This window comes from Epinephelus fuscoguttatus, linkage group LG1, assembly GCF_011397635.1.
Source record: "Epinephelus fuscoguttatus linkage group LG1, E.fuscoguttatus.final_Chr_v1".
NCBI classification, from domain to species: domain Eukaryota; kingdom Metazoa; phylum Chordata; class Actinopteri; order Perciformes; family Serranidae; genus Epinephelus; species Epinephelus fuscoguttatus.
In genome coordinates this window covers 14,641,402-14,667,477 of record NC_064752.1, presented here as the reverse complement: position 1 = coordinate 14,667,477, position 26,076 = coordinate 14,641,402, and the positions used below count along the sequence as shown (strand labels likewise).

General features: G+C 40.1%; 1 protein-coding gene across 4 annotated transcripts in view; it reads left to right on the top strand.

The window, feature by feature from the left end:
* The window catches only part of LOC125886992 (synaptotagmin-2-like), a 63,640-nt gene extending 37,765 nt beyond the window's left edge, over positions 1-25,875 (top strand). For all 4 annotated transcript variants that reach the window (XM_049573432.1, XM_049573449.1, XM_049573458.1 and 1 more), the window contains 8 exons: positions 8,793-9,021; positions 9,113-9,273; positions 11,365-11,499; positions 14,204-14,371; positions 17,183-17,350; positions 17,751-17,868; positions 19,970-20,103; positions 20,245-25,875. In XM_049573432.1, coding sequence (XP_049429389.1) covers positions 8,817-9,021; positions 9,113-9,273; positions 11,365-11,499; positions 14,204-14,371; positions 17,183-17,350; positions 17,751-17,868; positions 19,970-20,103; positions 20,245-20,460 — 1,305 coding nt within the window. In that variant the 5' untranslated portion in view covers positions 8,793-8,816 and the 3' untranslated portion in view covers positions 20,461-25,875. The remainder of the gene's footprint in view (positions 1-8,792; positions 9,022-9,112; positions 9,274-11,364; positions 11,500-14,203; positions 14,372-17,182; positions 17,351-17,750; positions 17,869-19,969; positions 20,104-20,244) is intronic.
* The last annotated feature ends 201 nt before the right edge of the window (positions 25,876-26,076 follow it).

The following is a 26,076-nucleotide window of genomic DNA, read 5'->3' as shown; positions in this document are numbered from 1 at the left end:
TAGACGGAGATAAAACATAAATCCTGGGAACATTTGAGAACTGTGATCAGTCACACACACACACACACACACACGAACCCACATCCTCAGACACACACACACACACACACACACAATTTGTTTTATCTTTTATTCATGCTGAGTGTTTTGTTCATTTTTATTTCATGTTTCATTTTCTCTTTTCCTGTCTCCTCGTGGTACTTGTTCAACAGTTGTAGCAGCAATATTAAGCTACTGAGGAATAAAAAAAAAAATCACATTTTGCTCTCTGCATGCTTGAATATGTATTAATTTCATGACCTTTTCTGTGAAAACACTTTTCCCCTTAGAATTCTTCACCCCGAGGCAAAAGCAAACAAACACGGAGACGTTATAGCTGCAGAACATGTGAGCCGTTGTCAAATTGCCAATTATTCTTTAGCATTATGTTGAGCTGGTGGGGGGGCATGAAGGCATGAAGGCAGTGTCTGAATCACAGTGAAAATAATACCAGTCTGTGGCTCCCAGAAATGCATCGTACTGCAGTAAAGATATCCCTGCTGATAGAATCTAAACCACCAAACTGTTTCCTCTCCCCATGTCCTTATTAGTGCAACATTACTGTCTGAATTAAGTGATCTAATAAATGGCCACAAACAGGAGGATTTCTTCTCTGCGCCAAACGATATTTACACTGACTCCAAAGTAAATAAAAGCCACAGTTGTCAATTGCGCCCGGTTATGTGCAGCATATGTTTTTCTTTGTTTTGGGAATAAACAGCGAGCCTCGTTTAGAGCCGAGCATCACCACCTTCATAAATGCTAATAACGTTCTGGTGTCACTTTTAGTTATGCAAAGAGAAAAGAGAGTATAAATGATATATTGCTCACTTGAGGCCGCGAGGTAAATTGTTTTTGTCAGCTGTTTTGTGATGGATTGGATTTCCAGAGGATAAAAAAAGATGAATGATTGTGGTGAGACTGATCTGAATGGCATCTTTGTTATTTGTTTTTAGCAGTACACTTTATTCCTCTTAAGAGCTAAAAGTAATGATTCATCTGAGACTTAATGAGTCATTGTTTGGTCTGTAAAATGTTGGAAAATTGTGAATGACTGTGGCCAAGACGATGTCATCAAATGTTTTATTTTGTCTGACAACAGTCCAATAACTAATTATATTTAATTTAAGATCACAAAAGCTGCAAATCAATTTCAATGTCTGAAATTTTCTCTTGAAAAATTACTCTCAGGATTAATCAATGAAAAAAAATTGCAGCTTATTCTTTTTTTCTGGTCAGTCAACTCAAGGATTAGCTCATTTTTTCAGCTCTGTTTCTTTTATTGAATTATTTTAATTATTCAAATATTGATTCTTTTTGTGATGCAGTGCATTTACAAGTCGGCGATTACATATCGAATCCAATGAAGTCTCTTGGTTCACAGACTCCACAGCAGCTTGCTCCTCGTCACTGTCACAAAGTCAAAAAGATAAATAAATCTGGCGATCGCTTTGTGTATTCTGTCATCTCACTGTGCCGCCATTACTGTGGTGGCATGACGTAGCGTCTGCAGCTGCCTGCGGACAGTGGCGGCACCAAAGGTTGTCGACCTTCAATATTATCTCAGCTAACTGATAACAAACTTTGGCTAAAATGTCGACATTACTTTTGTTTTTCAAATGACAGTTTAGGTTTTCATGGTTAAATAAAATCACTTCTACTAAGACAAAACTGCCGTGTTACCTGTAAATTTCAGCCGAATGCATTTCTAGTTTCTCGTAGTAGGCTAACTTGTGTAAATGGTCGGTGAAGATAATAAACTGATTTGACTCCTACATGTTCTGATGGTGTGTTCAACAGCTGCCATCAGTCTGAGCAACCACAACACATTCCGCTGAGAGTCACCAGTTAACATTCACCATTAAACCAAAACAAACATCATTGTACGTGTTCTGTTTGTGATGCCGACTGAATGATGTTTGCTTTGTGGTCACTGCTCTAGTCAGGGGTCGGCAACCTTTACAATCAAAAGAAAAAAAATCTGTCTGGAGCCACCAAACATATTTGAGCCTCATAATATTGCACGTATAGGGCCTTTCTATTCTTCTGACCACTCAAAGGCTGCCATTAAAGGTTCCACCACCTGCTACTCTGTAACTATTCACACGCTTTCACACACCCCTAAAACAGCCATCGGGAGCAATTTGGGGTTTGGACTCCTCAAGTTTGAGTTCACCCACTTCCGGACGTCCTAGAAGGTCGAGGGTGGGCTCTATCGATGCGGAAGGGCCTAAAATGGTGGAGTAGAGCTTAGTTTCAAGTCTATACCACCTTCCTATCAAAAGTTATTTGCGACCATACCTTCCCATTTCTGGACCTGACACTTTGAGTTTGAGTTCACCCACTTCCGGTCATCCTAGAAGGTTGGGGATGGGCTGTATCAACACGGAAGGGCTTAAAATGGTGGAGTAGAGCTTAGTTTCAAGTCTGTACCACCTTCCTATCAAACAACATGCAGACTGGAGGAGCCGGGGATCTGACCAAAGATCTTCCAATAATTGGACGACTCACTCTATCTGTGAGCCACAGCTGCCCCACAATTAATTTAGCTTTTCAACCTGACTAATTACATTATTAATATGTTTTAGCACAAGGTGGCTCCTCTGCAGTGGGCTATCTTTGATTATTTGGTACTTTAACTGTAACTTTTCCGTTTTCCCTTTTTTCCCTAGCCAGCCCAATTAGGAAGACTCAACACAACTGTAGCCTAGTGATGTTTTTAGAGGCAAAGGCGCAAGGCCAGATGTATGACGCACATTTTAGTTGACGAAAAGTTAGAACATTATTTTAAATCGGTGTAGGCTACACATTTCTACAGTTGAAGAACCACTTAAGGCCTACGACAATAAATGAACATTATAACGTTAAAAAAAAATACTGTTATTCATGTCCACGTGATTTTCGGAGAGGGGCTAAAAAGTCTACTACTGCTCTAGTTACAGCAACTAAACTTATATTTATATTTCACAGTTAAGTAAATCTATCTGTGGGATCATGGAAGCCCATGGATAGTTAACCCATTAACATTAGCAAGCTAAGCCAAGATTCATGTAGCTGACATTAGATGTTTCACAATTTTGGGAGCAGCTGAGAACTGTACAGGTTCTTCTAGATGTTGTCAAAGGTAATGTTACGTAGAAAGTTAAGGTAAAAGTAGAAAATTGTACACTTCTTAGGACAGCTTGAGTTATTCACACGTGTGCATACTGTGGGGAGACACCACTGCAGTAATGGCAACTTGTTTACTTACGGTACTTTGCAGAATTTGTCTATAGACAGATGAAAAACGTTTTCAAAGCCTTGTAAGATGTAAGTGAGACCATGTTCATGCCACACAGAGAGGGACAGGAGATGAAACCGAGGGCATTTAAGAAACATATTCATTTTTTGCTGAGAGTTAGATGAGAAGATTGATACTGCGCTCATGTCTGTGCAGTAAGTGAAGCTACTGCCAGGAGCCAGTTAGCTTAGCTTAGCATAAAGACTAGAAACAGCTAGATTCGCTGAGTCCAAAGGTAATGATATCCACCTACCAGGACCCCTTCAATCTTCTCATTTATTCCTTTAACAGTTGAGCTAATATCTACCTGTAGAGATCTCCCTACCTGTTCCTCAGATCTGTCAGATCATGGTGTTCAGAGGAGCAGATATAATCACCTCAGTTTCTGCTCATCCTTCACAAAGACAGCAAATTGTCACATCATCAGCACAGTGTGTGTGTTTAGTCTCAACCTTCTGCGGCTCTTCTATCCTGCGAGATTTCTCGTTGAGGATTTGGGCTCATTAATATAACTGGTTTGTGTTTAATCCTTCAGTGACAATGAACGTTGTTGATTGTGATGACTCCCAGACTGTCTGTTTCTACATTCCTCCATCTTTCACAGAGCTGAGTGGCTTCATCGCAGCTCTTGATCTCATCATCTCTCAAACAGATGGGATCATCATCATCCATTAGTCACATTCTGAAGGAGCAACAATGTATTAGGAGTGAACATGAAACGCTTTTAAACTCGGACTGAAACAAAACATCTTTTTTATTTGATGTGGCATTTTTTACTTGAAGGAATAGTCCAGTAGCACTTTGGGAAATGTGCTTATTTGCTTTCTCTCTGAGAGTTGGATAAGAAGATCAACATCACTCTCACAACTTTATCGATGAAGCTGGAGTCAGGTGTGATGATAGTTCAGGATAAAGACTAAAGACGGGGAAACTGCTAGGCTGACTCTCTTCAGTACCTTTGAAGTTGTATATAAATCATAAGTGAAGCACATTTTCACCTCATGTATTTTCCCAAAATTGACACCTGGACTGTTTGTGCACTCTGTGCTGATTCACCCCAAACAGCCAATGAACCATCTGTCCAGACATTAGATGTAAACTAGCGAGCAAAGGACTCCGTTCATTCCTAGAAAAGTTGCTCAGTGTTGCATGAAGCCAAGAACATTAAATATTGAAAATTAGCTAGGAAGGAGAACTTTTTTGGCCTCATGCACAACGTAGCAACTTTACTAGAAATGAGCAGGGCCCCCCTTCAGCTGTATCCAGTTCTCTTTATACATCCATGAGTGGTGCATGGAGCCAAAAAAGTTTGACTTCTGTGTATAAAATCACCCAGATGATCAGCACTGCCTCTGTATCACTGAACCCATAGATCAGTTGCTCAAGGGACTTCCACCAGCTGGGCAGGCTACTTCTGGTTTAGCGCTCCGCTAACTTGAATGGGGATAAAATTATTTAATCAAGTGGCCCTTACAGACTTTCCAAATGGTATTCGACCAAATGGATCAAATCCTGATAATGAAAATAGTAATTTCGTGGGGGTTGTGATGCTAAAAAATGTATCCACTATAGATTTTTCTTATCCAATGTAAATCAGTGGGAATAAATCTTTATGGGCGCAATGACATCACAGTGACAGATTCGAAGTTGTAATTCCTCTGTTTGGCCACTACAAAAATTGGCTTCAATACCTGGCGCACTTTTTGAGGACCTGACCAGTTACGCTTGTTCCTTAATTATGATACTTAAGGCTTAATTCCTCCTTAGCTGAGGGACTTACACAGTTGCGCAGAATCCCTTAAAAGGTTTCCCTAGTTAAGGAAAAACATTAACTTATTAACTGCGTTGAAAGAGATTTTACAGTGCTAAAAGTTTCTATGGAGATTGTTTGTTTGCTTGGACTCACTTGTGATACCTGTTATCATCTCATAAAGTTGGCTTATAGTTAGTGGGAAAATGTCAGAAGAAAAGAAGATCAGAAAACCATGTTGGTCAGAGGAGCAAATGATTATACTTCTTAAGGAATTCAATCATAGAAAGCAAATACCCAAACGAAAGAAAACAGAAAACGATTGTAGGAAGAAGCAACAAAAAAATAATTCAGTCAAATCTATGGTGTAAAATCAAAAGCGTATTCACTGGGTTCTCCTGGTCGCAGAACACTCCTCTTGGGGTGTGTCCCTTTTTTTCATTTATCACCATAAACCTGGTCATGTTATAGTTAAGATAGAGTCAGAGGTACTTTTAAGTTTTTTCTGTTCTACCTTGCTTCAGTTGCTCAGGTCTTTTGTGCAATGGTTTAGGGATGTTGGGGGTGTTTTGTGCAACTGATTTTATTTTGAGGAAACCTTAACAAGGACTTTAAGGAAAATCTTAACTTGAGGTGTTTTGTGTACCTGTGAGTTTGTGATCAGCCAAGACACTGGCTCCAGTTCTTTCTGTTATTTCCCACTAGTTTCTTTCCTTTTTCTTTTAATCTCTGTACATGTATGAAGCACGCTCATAAAGCTCTGGTGGTTCTGGTATTCTGAGCTCAAGTTAAAACATTCTCAACTCGGGTGGATTCTTCTTCGCCAGAGTTTCCTGTGGCAAATCGCACCCACTCGCCTCTCTGTACGCAATTGTACCGCCTCTAAAATTCGCCTCGCATTCTGTCTGAACACACCTTCAGGCTCACAAACAGCTGAACTCGGTGTCTTCGTGGAGTCTTGTTGTTTCTGTAAGGTTGCCAGGCAACAAGGTCTACAGCCGTAAGACCATAGAAATATAATGAATGGACATTGAGCTGTTTGCAGTGGTCATTTCACTACTTTAAATGAAAAAGGCGATTAATGGTGGCTGTTATGCTGACAACATGTCAGTGGGGCTCTACAGTGTGTCACACTCACTAGTTTGAGACATGAACGAATAGAAGTTGATGTCTTACCAATAAAAATGTAACGCAGTTAAATTCAGCGATCCTCAATTCCTCTCTAGCAGCAAGGCAACACAGATAGAGCATAGAGGACGCCTCCTCATGCTTTGTACTACTCCACTGCTCATTTGACCCTCACTGCAAAACCTCAATTAAGTGAGTTTACAACTTGCCGCAGTCTGGTTTCTTTATACAGAAGTTAGCCCGTTACAAGGGTTGCAATGACAACAGTACACATGAAAATGGTTCTGACCATCCTGTTATGTTGATTTGAACGGAAATGTCCTTTCTTTCATTCTGTTGTACAGACGCTACACAGATGTTTAACCTACTGCAACAAGAAATAGCTACAGAAAAGTAACGCCCACTAAAACCATTAATTGTCTCTTTCACATATCAGTTTGTGTAATGATGAAACAAACATGATACTAGTCCATAACCATTGGTAGCTTTGTCACCTTCTACTTATGCCAATCCTCAATGCCTATGTGCAGTTTCACATAGATTGACCACGTCAGTGAGTAGAAAAACGTGGGACAGACAGAATGACTGACTGACAGAATGACACACTGACAGTTTCCGTGATTATGTACAGCATACCATACCATGACTTAGTCATACCAAAAATTAGAAAAAAAAACCCCAAACATTGGTCCACAGGGGGAGCCACAGCGATCGGTCGCATTTTAGCCATTTTTAAGCATTTTTCTGTTGTTATAGCGCCACCCAGTTGCCAATTAGAGTCAAATTTCTCCAGTCACCTTGAGGCGTCCTGTTCTACATATCTACCAAGTTTAGTAAAAATCCATATGGCAGTTAGGCCTGGATAAGAAATTAGCTCTCTAGTGCCCCCATTTTGTGTGATGGGGTCAATAATGGAGGGGTCCCCTCAGATTATGTGTGGTCATATGCCTACAAAGTTGCGTGGTGATCGGTGAAACCCTTGAGATGTTATACACCTTTATGTGATGAGCCACGCCCTCCGCAATATTCATTGCCTTATAGAAGCTCAGTTTTAGTAAGTTTTCCAACTTTTGCCAAGAGGGAACTTTAGATATTGGTCCCTAGATTATGTTCACAGAGTTTCATGCAGATCGGTCAAACTTCCTAGGAAGAGATCGATTTTAAGTGTTTTTCAAAAAATTCAAAAAGGCGGAAAATTTATATAACCGGAAGTTATGGGTTCTTGAGGCAAATTTGTTCCTCATGAGGAGAGGCATCTCTGTGCAAAGTTTCATGTCTCTACGACATACAGGGCATGAGATATGCCCAGTCAAATTTTGCAATTTCAGTGGGTTGCTATAGCTCCCCCCTTTGGCCAATTGATGTAATATTGCTTCATTCGCATCTTCCCATGACCCTCTACCACTGTGCCAAATTTCACATGGACTGACCATGTCAGTGAGGAGAAAAACGTGGAACAGACACACAGACAGAGTTTCCGTCATTATACAGTAAGAAAACATGTTAAAGTGTGACTCTTAGCACCCTGTTCTTACTCCAAGCTCATCTAATATCGCTGCTGTGTCAGTGATTCTGGTGTCAGACACCGACGCTAAAAGCCACCTTTCACTGCAGTATGATACACTGCCGGGTGCAACCTTCCACAGTGGTATGATACGCCACCGGTCGGCTATATAGCACCTGTTGGGGCAGAATGATTCGCTGCTGGACGGCATGAAACGCTGCCAGTAATGACCTTATATAAGGAGCTGGAAAGTCCCCATAGGGAGGGCAGGAGAGGAGGTGGATGAGTCCAGCAAACCTGAACTTCCACCCGGGAACTCTGTTTCTCGTATGAATGTACTGGAGTTCCAAACCATGATGTTTTTTCTAAATCTTATCAAGTGCTGGTGTTGCACACAAGAGGAGTTTTACAGATGTTGTAAGTTTATTTTGAAAAAGACTGAATGCATCTAACCTGCCGAAACTGTACATGTCCTGTGAAAACACTTACCTAGCACTTAATATGTAGACCTGAACGTCACTGACCAAGCAGCGGTAATATGTGACAAGTAGGGATGAGAACGGGTTGGCTTAGAGATGCTGGTTGACCGAACTTTCCACCATCCAGCTAGCAGTTTCCCCCTGTTTCCACTCTTTATGCTAAGCTAAGCTAATCGCCTCTCGTGTCAGCTCCAGGCTTAACACGGAGACATGAGAGTAGGATCAAATTTTTTTTTTATCAAATTCTTTGAAAGAGAGCATATTTCGCGAAAATGTTAAACTAAGTCTTTATTTAAATGAGATTAAAATAATCATGAATTGTCAGCTTGTCAGTTTTCTTTTTAACACTACATTTAATGTTTTTCTTCTGGTCTAAATTACACATCGATTTAATCTTTTCCCTTTGGCCAGAACAAACTGTACAGTGGTACCAACAAAATATATTAGTGTTTAAAATTTGGTAGAATTTAATGAACGCCTGAAACAATAATCCTGAAAGTCTTTCAATATAAATTAAAACACTTTTGTTCTATATTTCAGCACCGGGGTCGTGACACTACAGTTTTTTTGACTTGTCTCATCTTGTCTCTCTGTCTGATCTGTTTGCCTCAGGGACGCTGCGCCTAGTCTTTGACAATGAAGTTCAACTTGTTCAGAAATTCGCAGGCCGTGGCGGCCCCCGAGCCCACCGGTGTCACCACTGCCACCATGGCTCCCACCCAGGCTTTCATCTCCACCTCGGTGCCGGAGACCTCTGGCTCCACCAACACAGAGATCAGCAAGAACGACATGTTTGAGGAGATCAAGAGCAAATTCTTCAATGAAATTGATAAAATTCCATGTAAGCAGTGCCTGCTCAAATTCAACATGTCCTTTATTTTAAATGTTAAGTCCCAATAAATACTTCTCTGTTGCTTTTTTAAAACCAACAGTGCCTCCATGGGCTCTGATCGCCATTGCTGTGGTGGCCGCGTTGCTCATCCTCACCTGTTGCTTCTGCATAATCAAAAAATGCTGCTGCAAGAAGAAGAAGAACAAGAAAGGGAAGAAGGGCAAAGACGGTTTCAACATGAAGAACATGCAGGGTGGCGAGGTATGACGCCTTGTGCTTCCTACGTGCTGAAAAAATCAGAGTGACAGGATGTTTTGGGTGATGTTTTGCCTCTTCTACAACAATTTATCATTCAAGTTTTTATTGTTGTTGATGACATTTTGAATTGCTGAGTTTTTCTTTATTGAAATATGTCTGTAGCTAACCGAATTTGATCTTTTACCAGCAGCTTTTGTAGCCCAGGCTGTAGAGGACACAAGGAGAGCTCTCTTCCCCTCCATTTATTCGATGTTGTTGTTGTGGTTGTTTAAATGTGTGACGTACTCCGTTGTGGCCCCGTGGTGAAAAATGACACACTTTGTTACGGGGTGGCAAAGAATAATGAAGTGGAAAGTTTGTTCAGACAAGTCGCACAGTACAAAAAGGCTACATTTTTATAATTAAACATGATGGATGAAGGCATGAGACCCCGCAGAAATATTGGGAGGATTTGGAAGCAAAGTTCAGTAAATCAGAGGATAAATGTTGGAAAAGCCAGTGATTCATTTGAAGCCTAATCAGCTAACATCACCACAGATTGCCCTGCGCTCCAGTGACAGTTAATTAAAGCAATCAGTTACTTGTGTCCACGATGTGAATTTATCGTCCCCAGCCGAAAACAAGCGTGTCATTTCTCATCATAATTGTGGTGGTGGTGGTGGTGGTGGTGGTGGTGTTGACTGCCTCTCTTTTGTAGTGTGTTTGGTGTCTTGTGAGTTGAATCTCTTCCTCTCTCTGCTCTCCTCCTTTTTTCCCCCCGCTTTGTGTCTGTCTTGTGTGTGCCTCGTGTTTCTTGACTGTGGTGGACTCCCGCTCTACGGTAGGTGGATAGCTCACGTTGACGCTCTCTGGCCCCCCGGGGCGGAGGGGGGTTTCATGGAATGAAAGTCGTAGCTTCCTTTGCAACTTTTTTTTTTTCCTTAAGATTTTTTGTCATGACAGCTTGAGAATGTAACAATGGAAAGCTATGATGTGCTCCATAAACCCCAGAGAGGAGAGTCTAACCATCTAACGCATTGTTCCTGGGACAATGTGACTATAACACCAATATGGAAAGTATTGGACTAAGAGATGATATGCAAGACACTTTTAACACTATTAATCTATGCATGTGATAAAGGGCATGGTTGGTTGTTTGGGAGACATGGAAACGGTGATGATAAAACTGCATGAAGAGCCAAACACTCGCAAATCTGTCCTTTAAATTGCAACGCTCAAAGAGAAGGTAGGATGTGGAGACACTGGATGGCCTGAAAAAGGAGTTCAAACATTTCAAAGACAAGGTCACCTCAGCAATGAGGCTTTAATTTAACTACAATGATAACACTACAGCAATAAGACATTATTCAAATAGCTGGCTGTGCCCTTTAATCCTACACCATTTATTGTAATAAGAGAAGAGAAGCTTGTTTTTTTTTTTTTTTTTGGTGCCACAGAAATTTAGAGGTGAAACGAGGCATGAAGGTTAAAAAAAGTTCTGGATTTTATTGTGAAATATCAAAGTTGTGAATGTAGGTTTTGAAAAGGTTATTTGAAAGCCAGCTCCTTGCACTGAGTATTTGCCTTTTATCATTTTTAGTATGCATTGGCATTTGCTGTTGTGAGCTAGTTCCTTAGGGGTTTTTATTTAAACATTTATCTCCTCCTCCATTCGGTGAAGTCAAAGCCCTTTGACAAACAAGCAAACTATGCTAATACCTGATTTCATTGGAAAACTGTTGCATTTATCACCCCTCTTAGTGGAACTAGCATGCAAAGCCTCCACTGACTCTGGCTGTCACTGAACTGCACAAGCATGTCGAAGGAATTGCCCAGTGATCCTAAAAACCCTGAGAGGACAAGGTGTGCAGGAGTATAAACATGTATTTATATGTTACCAGTAGAGATTTCTCACTTTTAAAATGACACATCCCTGGTTATTATCATCAGGTGCTGTGCAGGTAAGCAGTAACCAAAAACATGTATCTCCCACGTAAAAACTCCTGGAGCTCCAGTGTCTGTGGCATGCTGGCTGTCATGGGGAGCCCTGTAGTCTGACCCTTCACCCCTCTGACCTGTAACACCCTGTTCTGTCTCGTTACCTTCACACCACAGATACACCAGGACGACGAGGATGATGACGAGGGAGAGACCGGACTGACAGAGGAGGAGAAAGAGGAAGAGGAGAAAGAACAAGAGAAACTGGGGAAGCTGCAGTACTCTATAGATTATGACTTTGAGAATGCAAAGGTCTGTGGTTGTTTGGCACTTGAAATTACATTACATATATTATCAAGCTTTAAAAGAAATATTTGTATTTTTGAAGCACTGAACAACTTCAGATGTGTAATGTCTAATTGATGTCTAACATTTTATGTTTTATACCCTGTCTACATTCAAAAAAATTCAGTATCTAAAGATATAGTTCAACATTTTAGGGAATAAACTGATTAGATTTCTTGCTGAGAAAAAAAAATAAAAATATGAATACATTTTCATGTCTGTAGGCTAAATATGAAGGTACAGTTAGCAGCCAGTTAGCATAACTTACCATACATAAAGCAACCAGTCGCCAGAATATATAGTGGCACTGAATGTTTCTTCAAACCACACATATGTCACATTTGTAAGTTTCATATGTAGCAGATATGTTAAAACTTTACATTTTGATTTTCAGGTTTGTGTTGTGACAATGCTGTGGGAAACGTTCGGTTAGGTTTAGGCAAAAAACAACAACAACCTGCTTAGTGTTAAGAAAACATGTTTTGGCTTAAAATACACTGGTTGCCACAAACATGACTGGATGTGTCACAAACTGTCGTTAAAAAATAACTGCTTTCATCGCTGTAAACATGGCTAGAAATGTCCCAAACTCTTGTCAAAAAGCACACACCTTTGTCACAACAAACATGGCTAAAAATGTCCCACGCTATCATTTGAAAACACCAGCTTTTGTTGCCATAAACATGACTTTAAAATGTCCCCACCTCTGCTTAAAAAATACCTGCTTTTATTGCTACAGAAATGGCTAGAAATGTCCCAAACTCTCATAACAAAGCACCTGCTTTCCTCACTACAAACATGGCTGGAAATGTACCGGCCTCCCTTTAAAAACACCAGCTTTTGTAGCTACACTAAAGGCTGGAAATGTCCCAACCTCTTGTTCAAAGTACTAGCTTTTGTCCCCACAAACATGGCTGAAAATGTCCTGACCTTCTGTTAAAAATACCAGTTTCTGAGCTACAAACATAGCTCGAAATGTCCTCACCTCTTGTCTAAAAGTACCCACTTTTGTTATTACAAACACAGCTGGAAATGTCCCAACCTCTCATTAAAAATACCTGAAAATCTAGATACGTGATGTATAGTTTTACAATAATGCTGGCTCAGGGAAAAGAGAACAGATTTGTCAAAGATTCAGTAATCTTATTGTCATTACTGTAATGCTTTCAGCAGCATATGGACACAATGGTAGTATATGACATGAATTAATGAGGCTTTGAGTGGCAAATCAAAGACCTTCTATCAGACCAGTTTCTGAGCTACAATTATAGTTACCTCTGCCAAGGAGGTTATGTTTTCGTCGGCGTTGGTCTGTTTGTCTGTTTGTTTGTTTGTCTGCAAAATAACTCAAAATGTTATGAACGATAAAATAATAAATAAAGTCTATGGTCTGACAGCCTCAGCAACAAGTAAGACGGTAAAAATAACGCTGTCTGGTGGCTGGAAAGCACGTCTTGTTCTGCTTGCTAAATGTTGTAATTCTAAAGTTGAAATTAATGTTCTGTGTTGGAAAAAAAGAAAGTGAAAAATACAAAAAAAAACCCATTATATTCTGTGTTGGTACAAAATAAAAACGAAATAAACACACCACAGTGTCTCCATGGTGAAGGCATATATAACCTAATAATAATAGTGATGCACATAACCTAATTGTGATGCAGGCTGCAAAATATGATGCAGAGGGAGAGGGAATATCACTTACTTGTCGGAAGTCTGCACTTTCTGAGTGCTTTTCTAGTTCGAAATGTCCTGACCTCTTGTCTAAAAGTACCCACATTTGTCATTACAAACACAGCTGGAAATGTCCCAACCTCCCATTAAAAATACCTGCTTTTGTTTCCACAAACATGTCTCAAAATGTCCCAACCTTTTGTTGAAAATACTCGGTTTCGTCAATACAGACACGACTGGAAATGTCCCAAACTCTCGTTTCAAATTCTTGCTTTCCTAACTACTAACACAACTGGAAATGTCCTGACATCTCATTAAAAAACACCTGCTTTAGTCACAACAAACACAGCTGGAAATATTGCCACATCTCATTAAAAATACCTGCTCCTGTAGCAACAAACACAGCTGGAAATGTCCTGATCTCTTGTTAAAGACACCTGCTTTAGTCGCTACAAACACAGCTGGAAATGTCCCAACCTCTCATTAAAAATACCTGAAAATCTAGATACGTGATGTATAGTTTTACAATAATGCCGGCTCAGGGAAAAGGGAACAGATTTGTCAAAGATTCAGTAACCTTAACGTCATTACTGTAATGCTCTCAGCAGCATATGGACACAGTGGTAGTATATGACATGAATTAATGAGGCTTTGAGTGGCGAATCAAAGACGAAGTGTCTTAAATGAAGTCAACATAAAACAGAGCAGAGATTGTTTTATCTGTCTCTAAGCTTTAACTAGCTTGAACATACATACATCTTATAGAACAGGAAAATCAAAACGCGACAGTCATGTCACTTTGAAGAAAACCCTCTGACATTTGAAACATCTGCAGTGGAGCACGAAATTTAGGGAGATTGATTGTGAGGCTTGTTGTCAGATAATGTTACATAACCAATCTCTGCAGCAGTGACCCTGACACAAATGACATTTTCTCTTTGCATGATAAAATTCTGTTTCATATCCCCGACTCTCTGCCCACGGCCTCCTCTGCACACAGCTCACAGTCGGCATCCTTCAAGCTGCGGACCTCATATCCATGGACTCAGGTGGAACCTCCGATCCTTACGTTAAAGTCCTGCTCCTGCCTGACAAGAAGAAGAAGTATGACACCAAAGTCCACAAGAAAACACTGAACCCTGTCTTCAATGAGACATTTGTATTTAAGGTAAGTCTTATCAGTGTGTGCGTCTATTGTTGAAGAATTTGGTGCAGAACAGGTGAGCATCCTGCGTTAGTCTGCACTGCTTTGATTTGTATCAATGCAGCTATAAACAGAAAGAGAGACATACATACATACAAACTTTTATAGAAGATAGTGAGGATGTTTGTGTTTTATATAAAATGAGCTGCAGAAATTATCCTCCTACAACCAGCTGCCAGCGTGTCCCTAAGAGTGTGTGTGTCTCAGATGTGTGTTCTCAGTGGTCTGTGCAGCTGACAGTACATGCTGCTCTTTCCTGTCCTGGCTAATAAACCCCGCAGAGAGTTTACAAGTGGCTCTGGGTCTCGCTGGAAGCTCAGCCTGCCTGCAAATTTGCAGCAGCAAAAAACCCCATCTTATTTCTTCTCCCAAACAGAGCTGAAGAGAGGTTCATTGCCACATTTAGTGTTTTACTGTGATGGTTCATTTGAGTTTGACTTCTTTTGAACATGAGAGGTTTTTTATTAGTCTAGACGGTGTCTGCAAGGGATGGAAGCATAAAGACTTATCTACATCTTCATTTAAGATTGTTTCAGTCAGTTAGAGCATGTTAGCTTTTCTAATATTTAGCTTTTCTTTTTCTTTAAATAAAAAGTTTGTTTTATTTTGTCAGCTTTTAAGTATTCACCCATTCACTGATTTTTCACCATAGCTAAAAAAAACCCCACCATGAACATTCCTTAAAATGTCAGACTTTGACTTAAAGTTCCCGCTTGGTTGAGCGGGAAACATAGAACCTTTTTTGTGTAAGCGGGGAACATAGAACCCGGGAAACATAGATACGCTCCCGTTTTCACATCCCTCTCCTTAAGAGAGCAATGTCTGAGCACTTCCCTGAAATTTGAGATTCAAACCATAGATGGTACATGAAGATCTTTAGATACAGTCAGTAGCCTCTTTTAGATAGGAATTGTGCAAATTTGCAGGAAAGCCCAATCAGTCTTTTTTTAGCATTGGCAGTATAAAAACAAAATCGGGGAGTTCGGCAAAATGCCGCCTACCTACTTTTGTTTATACAGAATGCACCTTTTTCGGGGCAATGGGGGGCGTGAGCAAGTAACAAAACGTGTAGCTCAGTGTGACGTAAACAGTGACGTGGGAGGGAAGCCGCGGCTGGTCAGTCCTTCAGCAATTCTCTCGTAAGTCGGCCTGTTCCTCACCGTCCTTGTCATCTGACGGTTAATAACCTCTTTGTTTGCGAGTACAAGGAGGGCGCGCAATTCCTTGTCTCCCCAGTTGCTCATCTTTACAGTGTCTGTCAGGTCTGCGTTTCCCTCTTGGTACTAGCTGCTTGCTAATTCCTGCTATCAGCTGTTTCCTGTTTATCCACCGCCAGCGGGTCGTACGTGAGGCGTCATCAACAGCTCCTCCCACAAGTCTTCAACAGCCAATATGACTACCCTACGAGGCGGAAAATTGGTCACCTTGGATCAACTTGCCAATCCGGCTCTGTGTGTCTAAATGCTCGCAGCTTGTCGGCAAAACAACCCAACATTCGCGGAAAATCTGCCAGTGTAAAAGGGGCTAATGATTCAACGTACACCGGGAAGATAGATTAGAGTTAGATTAGCTATGTCCCCAGTGTTGGTGAAGATTCTTAGTAATCCAGGTCGTGGTAATCGTAAATGCTATATCATAGGTAACTGAATTTACTTGAGTTTCTTGAAGTAACTGCAGTGTATGCAGTTCAGTGCAGCCAGGAATGCCCTGATTTTACATTGGGGAAACAAAACAACCACTCCACAAGCGCATGGCAGAGCACAGGAGAGCCAGCTCCTCGGGTCAAGACTCAGCCGTCCATTTACATCTAAAGGAGAAGGGACACTCCTTTGAGGACAGCAAAGTGCACATCTTGGCAGAGAAGACTGATGGTTTGAAAGAGGCGTGATAGAAGCCTTCTATGTCAGACTGGAATGACTATCGTTAAACAGTGGAGGTGTACTAAGACACCACTTACCACCCACTTACAGTGCAGTCCTGAGATCCCTTCTCTGACAGCTAATCATCCATTCACACCTGGACCCATCTAACCCTAAAGACACACATGATGGTCAATGTGTCACATGTGACCTTATTGACTCTGTGAGGGTTCACACCCACACAGAGTTTAAAGCCTGCGACTCCACACCAGTTATTTAGAACTGAAGAAGCTTCTTGGATGAGAGGTGAAACGTCTTCAAGAAACTAAAGCAAGTCCAGTTGCCTACGAAATAGATTACGTCACTAGTGCAATAGCCAGTTGCTGTCTTGGGCTGCGGCCACACATAAATGATTGCCTGCCAACGTGATGTTGTGGGCAATGCTGGTTGTGACGCAAATGAAAAGCTGGTTTGCTAGCTATGATGTAAACTGCCACTGCCAGCCACTGCAAGCTAACACACAAACAACATAAAAGATATTTACTTCTAGGTCTTTTTCAGAGAGATTTTTTAAAACTTTTTTATGTGGGAAAATCATGTTGACTAAAATATAAATCATAGCAGATTTTTTACATATTTTTTTAACATGTCTGGAGGGAGACTTTAAGCTTCTCCAGTCAACCTCTTGTTGCACAAATCTGCCAGAAGAAATTCATGAGAATTTTTCAAAATTCCTCTTGACCATACTAGATAAATATTTCACGTTAACATTCTGAAACTAATTTCCTCAACTGTGCCCTTTTCATTTACTTATTATTTGAGGATTTAATTTGCTTTTATTGTGATAAAATCACTAATGGAGAAACATATGAGATATCAACATATAAAACCACGTAACCTTGTCTTTGTTCATCAGATCCCCTACGAGGAGCTCGGTGGGAAGACTCTGGTGATGTCTGTTTATGACTACGACCGATTTTCCAAACATGACGTCATTGGAGAAGTGAAGATTCCCATGAACACTATCGACCTCGGACGGCCGATCGAGGAGTGGCGGGATCTGGAGAGCGCCGATCAAGAGGAGGTGCTGTTAAGAATTACACTTCTAGAAATCATGCTTTTAAAGAAGACAGTTATTAAATTTATTTATTTTTTTCTAAAAGTGCTCAAACATTCTGTTTATCATCAGAATCACAGTTTTCTCACAATAATAATCAGGGACTATGTCGTAATGAGATTGCATGAGACATTTGACCTTTTTTTTTTTCAAATACCCATCTCATTCACCTCAGTGGTTGCCGTAAGATTTGAGGTTCAGAATCTTTCACTTTCAGCTCAAAAGTAAAAGTGCAGGTCATACAGCAGACAGTATCTGAGAGCATTTTGCTGCAGCCCATCATCATGTTCATCTAAAACAAGCAGTTTTGCTGTTGGCTGATGAGCATATGTGTCATTTCTGTTTTCTCTCTGTGCTGACTGCTCAGCCTGAGAAACTCGGAGACATCTGCATCTCCCTCCGTTACGTCCCCACTGCTGGGAAACTCACCGTCTGCATCCTGGAGGCCAAGAACCTGAAGAAGATGGACGCCTGTGGATTATCTGGTAATCTAGATTACTGTACTTTTATTGGGAGTGGTGCTACAGGTGACAGTCAAGGTTTCAATTTGTGTTTGACTAGGACTGTGGTTTTGAAGGTGTTGCAAAACAAAAACATTTTAAAAGCTCACTTCACGTATGAAATGGTTCTAATGTACAAAAAGTGGTTAGGTTCAGAAAGTATTATATGATAAAGACTTTTGGTTCACAGTCATTATAGTTATTAAATTTTAATTTGTTTTTATTTTTTATTTCTTTATTAATTTTTGCTTTCAATTCAGTTTAGTGTAGTTAGTTTCCAGAGTGGATCTGATCAATTCATTTTATTGTTTGAAAATGTTTAGTTTTAGTTTAGTTTTTATTAGTTTAATTATTAGTTTCCTTTTTTTATGGGAGGTATTTGTCAGTCAAGATTTAAGAAGTTAAGAACAAGTATTACAACACAAACAACATTTTGTGAGGACAGTTTACTCACAGTGAAAGAGAAATTCCAGTCTCAGTAAACATATGAAACAATGCATCCTCATGCTTGTTTGAATATGATCAAATTTACAGAGACTAAAACTAATCATATTCCAACACAGTCTCACTCCCAACTGGCATTTTGCATCAGACACCGATGCCCAGAGACCCCCTTTAGGGGTTGTACACATGCCACGTTTATTGCGCCTTCAAATTCATTGTTGTCAATGAGATGCTGTGATGCACTTTCACTCCAGAGTGCCTATTTTTCATGGCACAACGGCTGCGCCCTGAGATAAATTGAGTTCAACTTTTGGAACACAGCAGCGCACACCACATGTCATGTGACAAGGACCAACTAATCACAGCCAGCAGATATCTTTCCATTCATCTGTAAATATCAGTCTGTGGTAAATATGGAAAAGAAGTTGATCATTTAGCACAGGGCTGCCCGAGCTTTACATTGGTCCCACAGACAATCAGCCGACACACTGTGCACTCAGGATTTCAGATAAATAGGCTATCATAGCAACCTGCTGCTGCGCTTTTGAAAGCTGGCACAAAAAAGGCACAAGAGACGCACCTAGCGCCTGACCTCGCTTTTTACAGGCAGTTAAAGATGCAGTATGTGTAGGGCCCCTTAAATGTGGTATGAGACGCATTAGGCAGCGGCATTTTTGACATTCCATGTATCACCTGTCATATAAGGAGCAAGAAAGTCCATATAGGGCAAGTGGGAGGGGAGGTGTAGGGGTCAAACAAGCTCTGGACTTTCACCCAGGAGACCACTGTTTGTGTCCCATGTGAAACCAAAAGTCAACTGAGTTCTTTAAATAATAACGTAGTATGCCAGTATGTGAAGCATACTAAGCTAGTGATGTACGTCACGTGATGTTACAATTGTAACAAGTGGACTTTTTTTAAGCCAAACCACGATATCTTTTCTAAACCTACCCATCATCCTTTGTTGCCTAAATCTAAGAAAGTAAAACTAAAAGTGAAGTTTTTCCTAACTTTGTTGCATTTACTGATTATAAACTGTACATTTTCTGTAATAATGAAAGTTTATTTTGAAAAGAAACTACGCATGTAATTAGCGTAAATTGACACATCGTCCCTGGACATCCAAAACTGACGCAGGAGTATTTTTTAATTTTTTTTTTTTTTTTTTTTGGACATATAGGCCAAGCTTTGGTATTTGATGAGTTGGGGATGAAAATGTGTTGCCATATTTCTTGCATATCTTTATTTTAGTATTAGTTTTAATTTCTTTTAAAGTCTAGTTTTTAGTTATATTTCAGTTTACTAAAATGTTTTTTCTTAGCTAGTTTCAGTTTTAAGTTTATTTTGGTCCCTAGAATCTAAAACAAATCATTGACATCAAGGGAATAATGGTTTATAATGACTGTGCTTTGTCATGCGCGTACACTTGAGAAAAGCAATAGTTGTAATGCAGCAGGGTCAAATACATACATCACAACTGAGGATAAATCAATACAGAAAGTAATCAGGAACTCAATACAATGGAAACGCATATCAGACGTGATGAAAGGGACGTAGATATTGCAGAAACATCAGGAGCAACTGCAGTACAATAACTTACCTTCATGGTCTCTGTTGCTGATCATATCGATGCTGTTTGCAGATCCTTATGTGAAGATCCAGCTGCTGCAGGGTGGTAAGCGTCTGAAGAAAAAGAAGACCACAGTGAAGAAGAACACTCTAAACCCTTACTATAATGAATCCTTCAGCTTTGAAATCCCTCTGGAGCAGATGCAGGTACGGTGACAGTCAAACACAAATATTTGTTTCTTTCTCAGTAGGGTAATTATGGCTGTGAGAAAATAAAGTGTTTCTCCACATATTTTGATGACTTAATAACTATGAGAAATTAAATATCCTCTCCTGTTGCCTTCTTAGAAAATCTTGGTGGCGGTCACAGTGTTCGATTACGACAAGATCGGTAAAAATGACGCTATCGGAAAGATCTTCGTGGGCAGTAAGGCAACCGGCCTCGGTCTGAAGCATTGGTCCGACATGCTGGCTAATCCGCGCCGCCCCATTGCCCAGTGGCATCCATTGCAGCCAGAGGAGGATATTGATGGTCAGCTGGCGTCCTTGAATGCAAAGAAGTAACATGCTCCACCAACCAGCTAATGCACTAACTCAGAAATCCAACCCCTGTCCCCTACTTTGCATGAAACCCATGACTTAACAACACGTGACAACTCGTCATGAAACCTGCTCAGCAAAAAAGAGACATCTTAGAATATCCGCTCATTCATGGTTAAGTCGAGAAAAAACTGTTTTTAAGCATCACATTTCACACATTAGTGTATGCTGAGAGGAGTGGCGTTGAGTTACCGGGTGACTGGTTCGTGAATGATCGACTGTTGGTCTTTCTTTCATTTGAAGAAACTTAGAAACTGATTCTTAGGGTGCTGACACTGAACGAAAGACAATGCTGGAAAATAAAGCTTTAGTTTAGTTTATAGAGCATGCTTTACTTAGCTCCCCACTGCTCCGCATACACCACGCCCAGTATTGTATCTTGCTAATAAGTGTGCTATAACTTGCAGTAGAAAGTACTGTAGTGTTGGGCTACTTCCTGCATAGTCTGTTTAAATGTATTAATGCAAAAATATTTAATTGAGAATGAATGAGTTCACTGAATGCAGCGATCCATGTTGCAATATATTTTCAAGAGTAATCTGCATAAATGATTGTCTTCATTTTACCGGCTCACATTTGAGAAGGAGATACAGTACAGTGGTAAATAATACGGAACAGTCGTCTGATCTAAGCTGCTTGTTTTGTGTTGCCACGAAGGCACGTCTATGCATTTAGGTTCAACACACGTCTCTGTGTCTCCAGACGGATCTAATGTAGGACAGGAATACATGGGTGCCTTTCCTGATACGACACTTTGAGAATTACAGTAAGCTTCATTGTTTTATTTTGAAGGGAAAATCATTCAAAAGTAGTCAGGGACACTGTGAATGTGCCATCTTGAATCTGTCTTGAGTTGTGTTGACCATTTGGATGTAAAACTTTACTTATCTGTGGACAAGGTAAGGACACGGGAAGGCTCATCAATAATGTTCATATCAATTATGACAATGCTTTTCTTTAAATCCTGCTCTTGCTTCCCTAAAAACAGTGCCATCTAACTCATTTTTTGTTTTCCATTAAAGGGATCACATGTCTTTCTTTGACGAATGTTGTAGTTTACCAAACATACCACACACCCTTAATCATTTCTGGTGAAACAACACAAGGAAACCCATCAAAGACCAGATGTCTTTTTTTATAGAGAGTTTGAATTTGAAGATGTAGCTGCACTTTTTAAGAGAGCGTGAAGTGCAAAAAAGCAGGTTTGTAAAATCCCAACAGGGCAAGAGCTACATGAAAACATTATAATACAATAAACATATCTTGGACCATTCTGCTTGAACCAAATAGAGCTGCAGAATCCAGCATGTATCATGCCTCGCAGTATTTCATGCTGTTTGGATAGCTCACTCATCGGCCACAAGCTTTGTAAACCTGGAGCCAAAGTGCTGCAACATGGTGGTGTGAAAACATCATCACAGACATATTGTGTCCGACTGATGAGCAGGGACAGGGCAAAGGAAGGCTGCAATGATTTAATTCTTATAAGCACTTAGTTGTAAAGTTTCAGTACTCCTGAATACTTGATTAATACGTCTGAATTTATAGCTGTGAGTTATTTTACTTGAAGAACCATCTATCTTCATTTATGTGGTTTGAATTTCCCACTTTGACATTTTTAAAACAGGATGGTTTTCAGTATTCACAAAATAAACTCACATTAAACTATCTTCAAGTTGCTCAAATTCAGTTGGATTTCAAACACCAAATTCAGGATGACAAATTCAGTCTTGAAAAATGGAGCTACCAAACTCAATGAATCATATATTTTAAGCAGACCCCTAAGGAGTTTAGATACTGGTGGTGGTGATGAGATGGATGTGATCAGGAGAGGTCTTTAAAGCTTTAAAGCCCAACCTGGGCACTAGATACAATGAGTGGAGGTAAATGGGGTGGAGTAGGGTGCAACGACACCACCTGAAATGACAGCTGACAGCAGCAAAGAGGAGATCAGATTTAAAAATTGAAAGCAGCAGCGTAATAATCTGATACAGATCGTGTTTAACTGGAAGAGCAGTGCCCATAATCAGCTGATTGGAAGAAACAGGGGGAATGGGATAGAGAAAGAGAATTGTGGATGAATGACGCATAAAGAAAGTCTTCCTGTTTGAACTTATAGAGCTTCCTTTATACCTGGGGTGGTGCTTCTTTTTTTTTTATCAAATTATGATTTGATAAAAAGAAAAATAGATGAATTCCTATACTCATCTTAGCATCTTGAAATAAAGACACAAATACGGTCACAATTTGGTGTAATGCTGATCTTAGTTTTATTTATTTGTTTTATTTTGCTTTTAGCCAGGGCTTGACTTGACTTGAGTATAACTATTCCAAGAATAACCAGTAGTTTGAAAACTCGTTAACATCAGAAAATGATTGAAACGTCTAGCAAGAGGTTGTAATGCCAACGACAATTTGACCAAACCTACTGAAAGAAGGAGCCCAGAACTGCCATGTCTTGCGTGAAAAATAATAGTGAAAAATGTATCAAAAGAACACTTTTGGAACATGGAGGCTGGTGTCGATGAAGGGGAACTCAAGCTGCTGGGGTACAACAGGCTAAAAAAGGTTAGGAACCTCTGAGACATTTAGTGTTTTATATAAAACAGTAAAGAGAAGTTCAGATAAAAGGACACTTTGCACACACATTTTCAATCAAAATGTATGAAAATTAAAGCTCATGTAAATTCGGAATGAATGGTTTCTGAAGTAAAACACTTACATTCTATAATTTAATTGTTATTAGTGTTCAGGAGTGGTTAAACTTCATAATTGGGCGTTTAAGTTAAGTATAAAATTAAATCAGTACAGCCTTTCTTTGCCTCTGTAGGCGGCCATTTTGTCACCAGAAGTAAAAGTAATTCTGCAGGAGGCTGAACAGCAGCACACTGATTGGTCTACGCACAGTCCTACTTCCTCCTACTGTCGACATTATGCATCGCGCAGATTTGTTAATAGGCTTCAGCATGTATCCACGACGAGATGATGTACATAGTAGCATGTTTTAAAGAGGAACCATAATTATATTGTGTATGTGTGTTTGTGTTCTGTGTCATTTTTTGATAATAAAACGGAGTAAAAAAGAGTATGCACTGACTGCAAAGTGTATGTATTTTTGCTGAATGGGACTGAATGTATGTCTGAATAATCCATGTTAGGATTCACGGGCTCCTCTGACGCCTCAGGATTAAAGCAGGGTTGCTGTATAAAAAAAAGAAATCCACTCAGTTTGCCATAATACCGCATGATCGTCTGGTTTTCTGTCATCGTTTGTTTGTGCTTTAATCCAGTGTTACGATGTGCTCGGGCTACAAGTCATGTAATTACTGTTCATTTCTGCTTGCACCTGTTTTACAGTGTGTGTCGGTCGCTGACCAGTTAACTGTATATATTTCAAAAAAAGGAGAATATTTGCCGGCTCCTTGATTTTCTATCTCAGTGTACCGTAAGTGTTTCCTTCATTTACTCCTGCCAGATGGGTGTCAAGTCTCAGTTTATTAAATGTCGATGAAGTGGACAACTTAATCGACTTGTAGCCCCTTTTTCCTTCCTCTTTTTGCTCCATTGAACTGTACCTTCTCATCTTATTGCTATTCATATGAGCCTGCTCTGATATGTCTGATTATACTTTACAACATTAGGAATTAGTCAGTAATTAGCATATAAACTAAACTGTTTTTTTCATTATACAATATTTTTTTATTAAGATTCCTTTGCTGGATTAGTACTGTGAAGTATTACACTGCACATTATTGATGCAGTCCTCCTAAGGAGCTCCACTCATGTAATTGAGCAATCAATAATCTTTTCATTCCAAATGTCACTTCACGAGCGAACACACGCAGTTTGACTAATGGATCGCAATAGGATGAGCCGGTGTTGTGTCACTTGTGCATGCTCTGAGATGTCAGTGCTGTGTCTGCCATGACGTTTCTAATGTGGGGATTTGTAAACGTTGTGTGCTTTGTTTGAGTCTCAGTCATTTACTGTTGGAAAAAAACCTTTATTTACAGCATGCGGTGGATGAAGATGGATGTAATCTTCATGACTGTTCATGTTTTCAGAGTGTAATGTAGCTGTCTCTCTGTGGTCGAGGGGCTGAGAGTTATAGAGACAACACACATTTATCATTTTTGGATATTCTATTCTGAAGATGCCACAATTACCCCTTTACTATCAACATGGACGGGGTTCTGTTCTGGTTCATGCACCTAATTTTGAACTATTCAAGAGCAATTTGACCAGACATAAATTTGTTCTTTGGTCTCTGGCTGAAACCAAAAAGTAGCAGGTTTTTCTTTTTGCCTAAAGTGCAAATTGTGACGACATCAGTGCCACATTCTAGACGTCAGAAAGAGAGAATGGAGAAGGCAACAAGAGGTGTGAAGTGAGAAATCATCAAAAAATAAGGAGCGTGCAGTGGTCTCATTAATAGTTTCTTATTTTTGGATTGAAACAAATATCTGTAGTTGCAGAACAAAAGTTCGTAGGTAGGCTTATCAATGCGATCCGCCATTTTGTTTCCACTGTTTACTTCCGTTGATGATACATCCCAGATTACAATGGCTCTGATCAAAACTGGTGGAAACGTGTTCTGGTTCTCTAAATAGCACAGACGATCCCGAGCTAATTTGGTGGAAAAGGTGTAAATGTGGTGTCAAATTTAAATCCAGATCTTACTGTGAAGGAGCGCCACATCATATCATTTTCTACAGTGTGTGTCAGGTCATCCTCTCCTGGGGTCATTTAATATTCTCACTCTCATCTACGTGTATTTGAGCTGCCATCAGTTTCTGCCTCCTGTTTCTGTGTATTTGCAATAGGACCAATAGAGCCTGTATTCGTTTGTTGGTGTTCTGTTAATGGACTACACCAGTCTGTCACTTTTCTGCAATGCAGGCAACAAAATCCCCGTCTTCCTGGGTCTCACAAGCTATAAACAGTGCAGAACAACATTTGCAATGCAATACTGCCAACCTGCTGCTTCAGTAACGGTTCCTCTTTTAGTCCCCTCACGTGAACATAGCCATGATACAGAACACCCAAAGACCTGATCACAGTCCCATCACGCTCCATCGGGCACTCACTTTCCGAGCAACAGAGACAAGGGAAATGCTTGAACGTCTTTCTTGACTCTTGTTTTTGTCTTGTTGTAGAGGTGTGTCAATAGTTGTGCCTTTTTGTGAACTGCATGATTTATTTCCGTACAAAATCCATGTTTTCCAGCCAAAAAAAAGAGGGAACAATAAGACCACAGAACTTGTACTCATATATCACTCTATGTAGAACTGAGCTACTCAAGGGAACCAAAATATGGGATGTGGTCAGGACATATCTGTGTGTTGTCAAAATGTAATCATAGGAAATAAAGGCATTTTAAGTAGCCTCGTCCTGTGTGGTGTGTAAATGGACTCAGAGGGTGCTTTTCCACTCTCGGTCAGTGGGTGGCATCGTGTGCAGCATGAGAAAAATACTCAGGAGTGTTGAGCTGCACATGTAAAGCTGTTTTTCTACTGCAGTGTAAATGTGATGACAAACCAAACAAGATGCAACACAACTGCAGATGCGGTACTGTTCAGC